At 38.1% G+C, this 14,945-nt stretch overlaps 1 protein-coding gene across 1 annotated transcript in view; it reads left to right on the top strand.

The window, feature by feature from the left end:
• TMEM41B (transmembrane protein 41B) overlaps positions 1–8,586 on the top strand; it is an 11,512-nt gene extending 2,926 nt beyond the window's left edge. The window contains exons 3-7 of the mRNA XM_009328623.1: positions 13–141; positions 1,919–2,012; positions 2,860–2,964; positions 4,752–4,890; positions 5,760–8,586. Of these exons, the coding sequence (XP_009326898.1) occupies positions 13–141; positions 1,919–2,012; positions 2,860–2,964; positions 4,752–4,890; positions 5,760–5,929 (637 nt within the window). The 3' untranslated portion in view covers positions 5,930–8,586. The remainder of the gene's footprint in view (positions 1–12; positions 142–1,918; positions 2,013–2,859; positions 2,965–4,751; positions 4,891–5,759) is intronic.
• The last annotated feature ends 6,359 nt before the right edge of the window (positions 8,587–14,945 follow it).

Here is a 14,945-nt window from a genome sequence, read left to right as displayed (position 1 = left end):
TTTTTTTTCCAGAGAAGAAAGAGAATGTATAAAGGTTCCTAGAGATATGGATGATGCAAAGGCCTTGGGAAAAGTCCTGTCCAAATATAAGGACACATTTTATGTTCAAGTATTAGTGGCTTATTTTGCCACATACGTTTTGTATCCTTTTTCTGATATAAATGGCAGTTTTGGTATAGTCATATTTCTCTGAAAAAGAAATGAAAAATACAAACTTACAAATTCTCGATCATGGGAGAAGAAGGGCTAACATACCTAGGTGAGTTTATAAATAGACACACATGTTCCAAAATCTTTGAACTTAAAAACATTTCTTAGGTGTTCCAGTATGCTTTCTGGACTGCAAGAAGGGATTAAGTAGAAGAAAACTGATGCATGCATGTATAGTAGTAAATGCTGTTGGGGATTTGCATGCAGCTTCACCTTGACTGTGTCTGTTACAGACAATATTATTAGCTTTGATATTAGACTTGTTCTCATCTTAGTGTTACGCTAACTTTTTAAATTGCAAACTGAATTGCCAGTTAGAAATTACCATTGATTCTAAAGGAAAACTGAGCCTACTGCACTGCTCTTCCGTGAGACATTCAGAAGTGCCATATAAGGGTAATTTACAGAACATTTTACAGCATTTCTCAAGGAAAGTGTTTTGCGCCTTCTTTAATCTCTGCAGTGCCCACGTTCAAAAACAAATCTTTATTTGCTTTTAGAGTGTGCTAAATTTCTGAAGTACTTTCTGCCTAGGGAGACACAAAGGCTACCTGTGTTCTGTGTTAACTTGTTTTTCCTGAGTGCTGAATATATTAATTAATCATTAAACATACTCTTAACTGGAACACTTAACTAAAGGTTAATAACTTTTAAAAGCTGTATAAGAGGTCTGGTTTCATAGTTTAATGCTGGAGGCTTTCGTAACTCAGAGAAATATCAGCGCTGAATGTGCCATTAGTAATTATCCTCTAGCTCATTCTTTTTAAGTGTAGTTCACAAATAATAGATTTATGAAGAAAATTAAAATGTTAGTTTATATATGAACAAGAAGTAGAACAGAATTAGCTGTTTATTGAACTACTATAGCAGCTGATGTGATGACATTCACTGTCTGAGCAGTAGACTGTGATCAGTTGACAAGCATGTTACAGTTATCTCAGAACCTTGACACTTGCTTAGAAAAAGCTGTACTGGTATAATGGACTTAAAATAAAGGAAGATTATTTGGCTTTTTGATATTCCAGTCAGTTCAACTCAGATAAAATAGTGTGCACATTTTTTTTTGCTTTGTAAGATTTCTATCCAAAGTGGGCAATGCATCATAGTCTCAAGTATGCCTAGCAAACCTTAAGCTCAACAGCCTGTTTGCTTATGCTGCAGAAATTTCATTTTTGCCTTTTTGAAAAGTTCTGATGGAAACTAGGATACATGATCACTAATTATCTAGTGATTGCACCATGCCTATTTGTAAGGAAATAGTAGTTGCCTTGGTACATGTCAGTCTTCCATGAAACTCATAGTAGTTACGGGCTCAGACAGGAGTTCTGTGAACTTTTCAGAGAGAATGACTGAAATCTGTGGATCCCTAGTCAACAATGTAAAATCAGAAGTATGTGTTTCCTGTAATGTCACAATAAATACCCAGTGTCAATTGTAGCACAGATAAAGAGAAAAACGTGTAGTACAGCTTTTGTTCAGTGACTTATTCTTGTGTGTGTAATGATGAATCTACACCTTGTTTCTCTGTGCTTGGGCTTCTTGCGCTACTCTGCAAATGTATTTTAAGTAAAGATCTTTAGAGGTTATGTGTATTTGTATTTATGGTTTTTCAAATTCTAATATGTATCCTGACTGCTTATAAAATTAAGAATTGGGTAGCTTTTTAAAAATGGTTTGTTTTTTTTTTTCTTAACTAAGATGCATCCAGCTTGCAAACATTTGCTATCCCTGGGTCTATATTTCTCAGTATCCTGTCAGGGTTTCTTTATCCTTTTCCACTGGCCTTATTTCTTGTTTGTCTGGTAAGTATGGAAAGTAGTTTGTGAGGGCATATATTTTTATCCATTTGGAATACAACCATCTAAACAGCTTACTGTTTGAAATTATCAGCGTCTGAGTGAAATAGGGGTATGAATGAGTTCTCATTCAGCTCTGTTGTGAGAATGGTGTTACCCACAAAATTCACTGTAGCGTTGGATGATGATCCAAAAGACTAAACTGTTTCTCCAGGTTTTCCTACTGGAGGCAGCTGGGTGTGAATCAGCCAGAGTTTCCTTTACTGTAAATTTGTCTAGCATCTACCAGAACCTGATTGTAACTTCAGAACACAATTACTACATTTTTATTATCGCACTGCAAAACACATCTGTCTTTAAATGGCTTAAATACCCAAGAAACTTAAATTAAGATATTAAATGTATGTTGTTGTCAAGCTTCAAAACATGTCATTTACAAAAGATGCAGTCATAATGAGCCTTAGTACTTATGAATGAGATAATTGAGTAGGTATGGAGGACCCAGTTGATGAATTTTCAAGTTTGAATCTCTTTAATGCCATTGTGCCCCTTATCTGCAAAGCTTTCACTGTTCAAAATCTTAAAATAAAACTGCAGAAGCACTCGGTATTAACTGATAAGTAATCAACATTGTCTACTTTGTATGTTAAGATTGATCTAAATGCCTTGGAAATAAAGGAACTGTCTTGGGTCAACAGCATTCTTAGGGTATGTGTGCATACTGCTGAAGGAGAGCCCTTCAGCCTCAATGGAGGGCTGCGTAGAAGCAGGCTCTATCCAGCCAGTGTAGTTAATAGGGATATAATGCTAAGATTAATTAGTTTCTGCTCTTTTTTTTTTTTTTCCCCCCCAGTGCTCAGGACTTGGAGCTTCCTTCTGCTATATGCTTTCATACTTAGTAGGACGTCCTGTTGTATACAGATACTTAACAGAAAAAGCGGTAAAATGGTCAGAACAGGTAAAGTTTCTAGAGATGCTGAAATTTATGATAGAAAATGTATAGTGGAATAGCATGGAAAACTAGGGGGTCTCATGCTCATGTATCTAGTTACAAAGAAAGGATTCTGACTCCTTTCTGACACTGTGTAGTTACTTTCTCTGGGTGAAAACCTGTAGCTGTATGTCTGATTGCAATCCTTAATTTGAAAATGTTATTGTGGTTGGAGCATTGAAACTTTCTCTTACAGTATCTGGTAACATTAGTTTCAGCAAGTGTTAATCGTCAGATGAAACTAAAGCTTTTGCAATACAAAATCATAGTGTGATTAGTATTTGTCCTCATGTCTCTTGCTTTGATACTCTGAAACATGTTCAAACAGTTGTGGTTTTTTTTTTTTTTGCAAGTATGAAGCACAACTTACTGCTGTACTCTGTTCAAGGTGTTTGAATCACATAAAAATATTCTAAACTTGTTCCTCATTAGGTAAGATGTGGAGCTGTGTCCTGCACAATTGACCTTATTAAATAATATAGTAGTATTTTGACTTTTGACCCAAGTAAATCTTAATATTGCAGTATAATCTTGAGGCTGTTCTCTGAGTGGCAAATGGTTACTATTTCCATTAGTAGAACTGGATATGTGATTGAAAATTATGTAATTACACGTGCAGCTTATATCTCACTGTCTCCAGGTTAATTGGACTATATCATACTTGCATTTTGAGGGCTAAGACATTTTATATGCAGGATTAATCAATGTTTAAGTATTTATCCTTCACTGAGGATTAAAAGATTGAAGATTAAAGATTTCACTAAGATTAAAAAAACCCACAGTGGTATTACTGAACAATAGAAGGACTACTGACTTTAGTGTTGCAGTTAAAGCTAAAGTTGGGGGGGGGGGAAACAGGGTTGTGACTGGGGTGAGTTGCTACATGAGATTTCAGATGGAGTTGCAATCAGACCAGGTTTGATTTCAACTGTTTGGGGCCAGATGACCATGTATAGGCTTAGGTTTAGTGAAGGTCTGCCAGGATAGGCCAGAAGTGGTGGATGCTTTGCTATCCTTATAACTTGCTTTGAGGTTACAGTTCTTGTTTGAAAGGGCTGATGTGCTAAAGCCAGGCTGGAAGGAGAAAAGGCTTTGATGTAATACTAATGTAAGGAGCTGGGCTAGACTTGAGAATATAATTAAGACTGTAAATAAAGTTGGGGCTGTTGTGGTAATGGGTGATGTTAATGCTAGGCATTCTAACATATGGATAGATAGGTTTTGCAACTGTGCTGGCAGCAGCCACCTGATGAACTTCAGAGCCATAACCTGGGTAAGTTTCCAAGAGAGGAATACAGCTATGTTTCAGTTTTGATCATGAGTTAGGACAGAATGGGTTGAGGAACAAACTTCATTGCTAGTTCCTGCAAAAGCTTTAGGAATAGGATGATGAGCTGGCCATGTTGATTGTGCTACAGTTAGACAGGCAGAGGTTGCTGCACTCAAGTTGGGGTTAGGCCTGCTGCTGTGCTGAATTACTTGTTCGCTGTTGAAGTTGGCTGATTCAGACACATCATCACCATGCTCTACCACAGACTGGTATTTCCAGACTAACTTCAGTACTATTTAACAGGTGATTCACTGATGACTCTTCCTTGAGTCACTTATTGTTTAATTGATTTTTATGTTTGTGACTTGTAAATTTCTACAAAAGATACACAAAGAAACAGTAACAAGCCTCTAGGAGTAAAATCATTGTGTATTTTCAAGGTAGAGATTTTTTTACTGAATTTTTCTTGGTTTTGTTTTGGCAGGTTGAACGGCATAGAGAACACCTCATTAACTACATCATATTTTTGAGAATAACACCTTTTCTTCCCAACTGGTTTATCAATATAACATCTCCTGTAATTAATGTGCCATTGAAAGTATTTTTCATTGGCACTTTTCTAGGTAAGAATTCTGGCTAATGAACTGCAGTTTGGGGGTAGCCAGAAGGAGGTATATTACTTGCTTCTCTTTGTATGAGTTATTCAGCAGAGGTCACCACCTACTGGGCAGCTGAAAGATTACACGAGACTATTGTTTTTGTACTTTTCGATGTGTGGTGCTTATAGCATCAAAAGATTTTAGTAGTCAGGACTATTCTGATGTACTGGATGAGAGGTAGTGAGCCCAGGCTGATCACTTGCTTAAGGAAATGTACATTACATGAACACTTTGTTAGTAACTTTTTGTTCCATTCCATGACTATAATACTTCGTGAACTTCTATAAGCTCCTCTTTTGAGCTCAGCATAATTGTGTGAGGATGTATGTGACTGATCTGAAGGATTGTTTCTCCCCTTCCCACTCCATTTTGTTCATCATAATATGTCTTCCTAGGAGTGAATTCATAATTTAACTAATGTAGTGCTAAACACTGTAGTTTTGTAATTGGCATATTTTTGCAAATACTTTTTAATCTGGTTAGGAAACAATCCATATTTTTCCTTTTTGAACTTAAATCCGTTTATAGAGAGACAACTTGAAACTGCAGTGTCTAAAGAGCAGAGATTTTTTTTTTAGTCTTCTGTGTTTGAGTTGGTGTTAAATATTAAAAATGGCGTAAAACCAGTTCTTTTGGTGAGGGTTTTTGTCTTTTAATTTTGTGTTTACACCCCTCTTAAAAATAAATGTACAAGGCAACAAAGTCAGAATTTCTTGGTGTTAAAAGTTGAATGACTAATTTATGATTTTTTCCATTTTTTCACCCTAACAAGCTGTGGTGTTTTTTTTTTTTTTCTTTCCTTGCTCTCCTACCCTTCTAATTCCCCACTCCAGGTGTGGCACCACCGTCTTTTGTAGCCATTAAGGCAGGAACAACGCTGTACCAACTTACAACAGCAGGGGAAGCTGTTTCCTGGAACTCTGTTTTTGTTCTCATGATTCTAGCCATCCTCTCCATCCTGCCAGCTGTCTTCCAGAAGAAACTGAAACAGAAGTTTGAATAAGGATTAAACTGGACCAGAATTTCCCATGCTTCATCTCAGGATCAGCACTTCTGATATTTGTATATTTGCTTTTCTATTGGATCTTAAGCAATTAAAGGGGAGGCTTGTAATTGATAAGAATGTCTTTAAATGAACACATGACCTAAAATAGAAGGAACTGTGTTCAGAAATGTACTGCATATAGTTTTGTAACCAAACCATCACTGTTTTACTTTGGGAGGGTGTGTGTGTGGGGCCCTCAGGATGAGGGAAGTGAAAACATAGATGTAACATTTTGCTCTGATTATCTGCAGAGCAAAAATTGTAATGTAGACATAAACTACAGACAATGCTTTCTAAAACTTGCAGGAAAAAAACCTTTATTCAGTCCAATTTTGTAACATTCTCTGTAGGCTTGCATGTAATCTGGTCTGAGTACATTTCTCATCAACAATTTTTTTTTTTCCTTTTGGAGTTCCAAAATAATAGCATAATATAACGGTGCTCACTCGGAAACAAAGGTTTTTCGCAGTACTTTATAATGATATACTCATCCTGATTGTTTACTTCTATTTATTAGTGCTGTGTGGATCTACATACTTGAATCTACATCTGCTTAACTAACTGGATTAACAAAGGCAAAGTGTCACATCATTCCCTCTAGTCCTCTGTAAAGTTTTATTCTGGGAGAGGATATAGGAAGGGAGAGAGCAGGTTAGAATTTTTATCGTGGCTGGCTGATGATTTTGAAGTTCTAATTTTAATTTTTTTAATGTTGATTATTTTGCCAATATTTCACTTGCATAGACTTATCCTGCCAATTTAAGAAAATGATCATATGATTATATAAAACTCAGTTCTCAAGTGATTTAAAAATGTATAACTTTAAGCAGTGTAATATTACCATTTCTCGAGCAATATGTAAAGAGTATAAAATTTTCCATTGCAGCTCTATTAGCTAGAAATGTCAGGTACACAAATTGGGTGCAGTTCTTACTGAAGAGCTAATTTCAAATAATATTCAAAGCATCACGTAACAGAAGGCTCATGCGTCAGTGTATATAAATTGAAAGGATGATTCCATTCTCTGGTAAGTCAGTAACTGGCAACCAGGTATGATTCACCTTTAAGTAAAAGTATATGTATTCACTCAAGAAGGTATATGATGCCTCCCCTTGTATGCTTGTAATGGTTTTAGTTTGTTGTTATGTCAGTGGAATCCTGTAAAATGAGGCCCTGATCATCAAGGAACTGGGGTGTGCATTTAAGTTTTATCCTACTGAAACCAGTGCTGCTTATATGCTTTAAGCTGGTGCCCCTGAAGTATCTTGCTGAAATGGGAGTTGACACATTAGCATATGCTCCAATTCAAGGGTTGGTTTGTCTGTATCGTCATGTTAACTCATCATATGATAGATCATTGGAGATGTAAGAGAACAGTTCCATAAATGTGATAATGTGAAAGGTACTGGTACCTTTAAAGAGTTATGTTCTTTTTGTAACATGATGTTAACTTACTCCTTCATTTCATCACAGTATTACATGTAAATATATGGTAAATATTATTGATACACTGTCTTTTATTTAAATCTGGGCTGCACAAGTAAATAGTGTTTTTTACATAGGTATAAAAGGAGTTCATGTCACTTCTGTTTGCAAGTTTATTGTAAGATCATTTAGCTTCAGCAATTGTTTTGTTATTTAGAATTTACTCTAAAAGTGTACTTTATTGGCATTTAAAACTGAACAGTGATTATTTTTATTGCTGCAGTTCTAATCTCAGAGGTCATCTACCCAGGGGATTTATTCCATAGTAAACTTGAGCGTGAATTTAGCTGTTGTGAGCAAGTGTCCCCTGGACTATTGAGTGTGAAGTTGCTGTAGACTTACAGCCTACTTTTCTGCATAGTTAATTTTTCATGCAGATGAACTCTCAGAATAAATTACCTACTACTTATTGTCCAGTGGCTTTTCTTAAAATTTGTCTCAATTTCTGGTCAGTAACAGATGCTGTTGTAAAATCCCTTCTATGCTGTATAAAGCCAATGTTTTGGTGGAACCTTGACACTAAAGAAGGAACTGAACTATGTTTCAATTTAATGTGAATCATGCTATCACTTGACATTTCACTGCGTTATATTTCACTGTGTAGATGGGATCAGGCTGTGTTGCTGAAAAACTTGTTTCAGCCATAGACTGGGTTCCCATCACAGTAGCCTAAAAGCCTTAAGACCTTAAAAAGGTTGAACATACAGCTTTTTCCCGTCGCAAAACCTTAAGAGTTTTTTAACCTGTCCCTTCTGCATTTATCTTCAGCTGCCAACGGCCTCAGGCAATTTCCTGCCCTGTGAGGACTACTTCTGAGGGTTGTGAAGAGCAAGGAAGGCCTTGTGAAAAAGGCAAAAAAACACTGTGCTGTGGAACACTGTGCTAGCCTACTCTTTCCTTTAGGAAATCCAGCAAGTGATCCGAGAGATAGCCATAACATTTTGACAGGAAAATGGTGTCTACTGTGAAACAAACAAGGAAATTGGGAAGATGTAGCTTTGTTTTTTAATTGCGAGGAATTTTGAGCTGTTAGGTGACCTGTTTATCTTTTGGAATTTTTTGTGATACCTGCATGACATCATTACTAAACGTCTCTTGCCATTTGATAATAAAGCTATTACATAAAACATTGTATTTTTGAGTACAATGAAGCATGCTGAACTTCCCACTAAGCTTAATTTTTTATTAACCTGTTTAAAAGGGATGAATTCTTAAATGGTATTTTTAATGACTGATTAAAAATTAAATTGAGCTGATTACATTTGTAGATGAGATTTGATTCTGTTTCTACCTTTATTTCAAAATACCTAGGTAAACTCGACTTCCTTTTCCATCTGAAATTAATTTCTTACATACAACAGTAACTTTAAAAAGCTTTTATAATTTGCACTGGAAGGCAATTGGGTCTAACTTGTTTTATCTCCTCAAATAGAACCATTTACGTAATTTGCTCTTTGGTTTTTTGCATGAATTCCTGATGGAAGGCTCATGTGCTAGAGTTACTACTATAGCTTCATTCACCTTCCCTTAATGTTCTGTTATGTCCAGTTTATGGAAGTCTTTTTTTGCCATGTATGGAAAACTGATGTTGAAAGCTTGCTGAAAGGTTAAGACAAAAGAAGTAAAAGTTAAAGAATGACAAGTCTTTCTTTAAAATGTTAGTGAGCTACGCTATTATGCAAAGTCAAAACATGGTTTTTGTTGTCAGGTAACTTTGAAGATTTTTGTGTGTTGTTCCTGAGAATATTCATCATGTATAGTTTCTGTGATAACCTAGTTTTATGATAGTAACTAAAATGCAGTGTGGATTGCTCTGCTTTGCATTAGAACTGAAGTATGCTGCCTGCCTCATTCCATGCAGTTCACTCTGGACTAAGCTGGACAACCAGCAGAATCGACTCTACCAGCTAGCTGATCAAGGACTGAAACACCCGGCAGCTACTGCAGGTACATTTTTACAAATGTAAGGACTAACTGCTGAAATAGACACTGTTGAGAGCTGTTGCTACAGGAATGAAATTCATACCTCTAGTGTTTTGTGCTAGAAATATATTAAAAAGGAACAAAACAGGAAATGCATTTCTTCCTGTTTCTTAGTCACATTTTTTTTTCTTTCGTTCTTGTAAGTAATAACAGTGGAGTAATAACTCTGGGAATTGTGGGAGCTAAAGCACTAAGAATCATACCTTCTAGTCAAATTCCTCCACTCAAAATTAAGTTCGGCACAGCGAACAAATCCTGTGCCAGGAGTGCTGTGTGAGTGCCTGTCAGTTCCTTAGCACCCACTACAGAGCCAGTGCCAGAAAGGGGAAGTCTAACTATCCCTCAAGTATATAATGAACTATTTTTCATAATGTGGGACAATCTCTTTTGCAAGATTACAAAATAGGGGGATTTTTTTTTCCTGCGAGGCTGAAGAGAATACAAGTCAAATTATAGAAGGCTTTCCTTCTTTCATAAATAGCGTGAAGTTTGTGAACCATATATTTTAATGTGACAGTGTTAAGAGGTAAATGAAAGAAGTTTTGATAGGAGAGCAGAGCGAGCTTTTCAAATTTCCCTCAAAGTAGTTAGTTATTCTGATTATGTTTATAACCAATTGATGTCTTGCAATGACACACATTTCTATCTAATTCTCAACTGGTGGCTTTATAGCTCCAGGTAACCCAAACTGAAATAAGTTACAGCCTTTTAATAATGGGAATTAATATTAATAAAAGCATAATATGTTTACTAACATACCATAACTCCACTTCCTCTTCATGAATTACTACACTAGGTGGAATATTTTTGTTTTATTGTTTCATAGTACACAAGGAAGAATCTGGGTCTGGATTACGAGAGCAAAGATCAATGACTGGTGTATAACTATGTGAGAGGCCTCATAAAAGCTTCTTTCTGTAGATAATCTTCAAAACGCAGAGAATTCTGCTTCTGCACATCTCTAGGACTTCAATGATATCTTCATAGCCTTAAAAGGTTAGTAGACACAAGGTTAGTAGGCTCTGGAGAGGAGAATATGCCATAGTGGCAAATAGCTTTTAAAATTCTGCATCAGAGTTAAGATCTAATGTTATGGTCATAACTCCTGATTTTTCTCTCACAACCTAACCCTTGAGCAGTTGTATCTAATAATCTGAAATTTGCAATGTTTACTGTACTTGGAAGAGTTCCATGCCATGAAACAGTGTTTTGAGCAGATCACTAAATCATTCTTGTATTTGACTATTTGTTTTGTGTTAAAATGATTTCTCACAGGGAGTATCCCCAGGGCAGAGCCCAGCTGGCCTGTCTGCTTCCTCCAGCAAGGGAGTAGGGCAGGCTGGGGGCAGCCTCAACCAAGAGTTTAGGTTATCAAGTCTGAGTGATGAGACAGCTCTGAGGTGAAGCCAGAAATGCAAATCAGCAACACAAGGTCAGGATCGGGCCCAATAAGGGTAACCAGGGTCTGATACAGCCCAGCAGCCCGGCTTAACTAGACCTATGGTTGGTGGGGTTGAGACCCAAGCTCAGGCTGGTCAGGGCCACTAAGGCCTTTTAAGCGCCCTCGGGGCCCTCTTATAGGCAGTGTCTATCTTGATATGCTGACTTTGGGACTTATCCTGGATTATATCCTGTAATATCCTCTGATTCTCCTCCAGTGTTAAGGGAGATCCTAAATGCTCAGTCTGAATACTAAAAAATTTATTAAGCAGATACAGTAAATCAGACATTTTGATACCCAAACCCCTTTTGTGGATCTAGCTCAGTGTCTTAACTAGAACACTTGGCCAGACAGCCACAAGTCTTCAAACCAGACTTCAGACTTCACCAGTGTGTGACCTTGACTGTGTCAATATTGTGCAGTTTCCTGAAAGCCTCTTGATCCTATGTTTGCCTTGGTCTTGACTTCAATGATGAAAATCAGGGTATTATCTCCTTTCTTTTTCATGGTTGATTCTGCGGTCAAAGGAAACATCATAATGATATAAAGTTCAAGCTTGTTCTGCTGTGGGGTGCTCTTGCAGGGGTTCCTGGGCTGCCTTTGCAGCCCCTGGGTTGGGTCTTGGGCCTCCTGCAAGTGGGAAATGCGCAGACCTTCTTGAAACTGTGGATGTTTTCGAGAGCCTTCTTGGTTGTCAGTGCCTTGGCCTTTGCCTCCACCTTGGAGGACTTGACCTCCTTAGGTGGGGGCACCATCAACAAGTGGAAGTGAAAGGAGTGGAAACAAATTAAACCAGGCTCTCACATACTCGCCCTCTGCCCTCATCTTGGATATTGACAAACTCTCGGACCTCACTGACAAGTGGCCTGGTGCCACTGCCCACCTGAGGCTCTGGGAGCCCTTGTAGTAGTTAAACCTGCACGACAGATCTGTGACCTGCTCACAAGCTGCACCACCAGGTGTGGCCTTCTGGAGCTGGGGAGAAGAGGTACAATGCTGCATAAGAACTTAAGAAATGTTCAGCACCTTGATGTGACAGTTCTCCTCTGATCTGTGCCTGGTGTGGGAGGATGTGTGTTGGGTGATCTGATGTGCAGGCTATATTCCAGAAGTCTGTCACTTACACCAAACGCATTGTCATTAAGCAATTGCAGCCAGTTTCAAATGTCCAGTTTTGCAGACTGGAGAGGATTCCTTTAATGTTAAGTGTCACTGATATTTATTTTTTTTTTTCAGAATCCAGGGTAAATATCTTAAAGTAGTTAGAAGACATCATATCCAATCGGCACCCTGACAACTGTAGCGATCTGCTCATGCTTTGAGCTCTCTTACCTTTCTGAGCTTACCTCATCTTGGGAACCAGCTGCACAGAAAAAGGGCAGATACCCTATTTCAGACTTTTTCAATTCTGAGCAGTGTTGAATGAAACTGTAATTTGCTGTTTGGGTTTCTTGCTGCTTGTTAAACTCTTCCAATAATTATGACTGTGATTGTTGGCAAAATAAGCCTGAACTAACTAGTATGAGGAATAATCAAGATACGTTCACGTTAAGTTCTGTCTTCATTATTTTTAAAGACTTTATTCTCTTTGATTTAAGGCTTGAGCTTGACAATCCCAGTCTTCGCTATTGAAAACAGCAGCTGAATCAACAGTGATAGTCTTGCCAAAGACAACGAATCTTTGAAATCACTTCCTATTTACTAATACAGCTTTATGATTCTCTGGCTAAACAGTCAGTTTCCACAGATTTCACAATTCCAGAGATTTTCTCAACATCATAAAGAATACTTTCAAGAATTCATAATGTAGTTTAGAGTGTTGTTGCCTTGCTCAAGGATATCTAAGCAATTTGCAAAGTTTACTGACTAAATTGCCATATTTGGGGTGTTTCCTGTGATGGGAACATTGCTCAAGAAGGCTGACAGATTAAAGCTACTGGCCTTTGAATTAGATGTCACAGATGTTGCTTGTTGTCACTAGGCAAGAGTATTTCAGAAATGAAATAATTGGGGGGGGGAGATACAGTGGAAAAGAGGCAGTCATTGACAAAATGGGAGGAGTGAGCTCTAGCTGTTTGGGTGCATCTACTGGATGCCTAGATTTAAGAGAGACTAGGCTGTAAGCTGGCTGGGAAAGCAGAGAATTTATCTGACAAAGCATGAATGAACTTTTCACAGCAAAAATTGTGGTGACTTATCTTTCTTGATTAATTAACCTTTTGTTGATTCTGATTCATGCAATTCCTCCCTTCTTGTTCCTTTCTTGTAGCAATTCAAAGCAAATTTGAATTTCTTAGTCTGAGACTCCTTTTTAAAAAAATATTTCTTGTCCCTTACCCTGTTGCATAGCAAGGCGTGTGTACATTTAAATATTGCTGCTCAACGGTATTTTTGGTAATCCTTTGCTTACTTACTGGCCCATTTAACTTTATTTGCTAAATCTTCCAAATACATGGTTATTGCTGGATCAGTTAAAGTGCAAGTAAGAAATTTTTTGTTTCCCCATTTTACTCTTTATGTGACAAAAAAAACCCCTACCAATATCTGTGCTGTTTCCCTAGACTTTCTTGAAAGTCCTTCTGAGACCCCCAGGCTATGATTTTTGTTTATAATGGTTAAACTACAGTTCAGGCTTACTCAAAAGATGTTTACCACGTGCTGAATACAGTGTCCTTTGCCACATCAGAAGCAGACCGAGAAGCAAAATGTGCAAAAAATGGCTAGAGAACATAGCAGAATAAGAGCAACCAGATTTATCTAGTTCTGTTCTCTGTTGCTGTCTTCCATAAACCACCAGGCATGCTCAACATAATCTAAATGTATGTGCTTACTGTAGAGTTAACTTGGGACTTTCACTCTAATATTGCTCCTAATTATCCTGCTATCTTTATTGAAATCTCTCCCTCAGGTTCACTAGTGGTTTAAAATTGAACTGTCAGAACTGTCAATCAAATCTAAGCAATACTTTCATTCATTGATAACCTGTTCTGTGGCCCATATAGTCTTAATCAAGTGAATACTAACAGCACTAGTGCTTCTTACAGTTTTTCTTATTTCCCAGAAGGATGGAAAGGCTCTCCACAATTCACTGGGCAAAGTGGCATAAGTTATTGTACTGCAAGAGGCTGTAGACCATTGACAGTGAGGTCTTAAGGTGTTTCTGTCTGTAGTGCCTACAAAGAACTCTGTCTGTCTTGGCAGTGTAAACTCAAGTATGTGAGGTTTCACGTGCTTGATAGCATGTTGTTAGATTGGTGTTTGATTAATTCAGCATTATGGGATGCAACCTTAACTACTTGGGCATCCTAGATAAACTTTTCAGTCTTTTAGGATTATTAAATTTCTCCTCTTACAAGCCCTACAAGATAAGGAAGGATTCTGATCTGAAAGCCACAAATAGAGAACTGTGAGGAGATGAAGGGGAACTGCTTACAGGCTTCATTTTAGTCTAGTGAGGCTATCCCAGGTCCCTCTATGGTTAGTGGAAAGAAGTGCTCTCAACTTAGAGCATGGGTATGTGTTACTAATCCCTCAATAACTTGGTTTGAGTCATTCTTCTTCCCTGGGGATTGTTTTCCTTTCCGTGCTGGGCCAGAGGGGAGGGGGGTGAATTTCACTCAGCTGTGAAATTTTGTTTGTGATGTTAATTCAAATAAGAAAAAAAACCTAAAACAACTAAACCCAAACAATCCTAAAAGTGCTCCTGCACCCACTCTTCCCCCCCCCACCGTGACCTGGGCCAGTTTCAGGGTATGGTTGCTCCACAAAGCTGTGGAGTCACAACCACCATTGGAGCAGCAGCCCTCAGGGAGTGGGGATGAGAAGCTGTAAATGACAGGGGAAGACTTAAGTCCAGATGTGCTTTCAAAGCACCACCACCACTAAACCGTGCTTTGAGCGAGTAGCCCCTAGCAGAGCCTCCTTGTCCCCTCTAACTGCAGAGGCGGGCAGAGCCTCTCCCTCGCTGAGGAGAGCCTCTGAGGAGAACCTCTCGGCCATCGACCTGCCGAAGCTTAGGCTGGTGCTGTAACCACGGACCCCTCGCCAAGGAGGCTGGCCTGCGGC

This window comes from Pygoscelis adeliae, unplaced genomic scaffold (genome assembly GCF_000699105.1).
Source record: "Pygoscelis adeliae isolate BGI_AS28 unplaced genomic scaffold, ASM69910v1 Scaffold166, whole genome shotgun sequence".
Classification (NCBI taxonomy): domain Eukaryota; kingdom Metazoa; phylum Chordata; class Aves; order Sphenisciformes; family Spheniscidae; genus Pygoscelis; species Pygoscelis adeliae.
The sequence above is the reverse complement of the archived record's forward strand: the minus strand, read 5'-3'. Positions and strand labels throughout refer to the sequence as shown.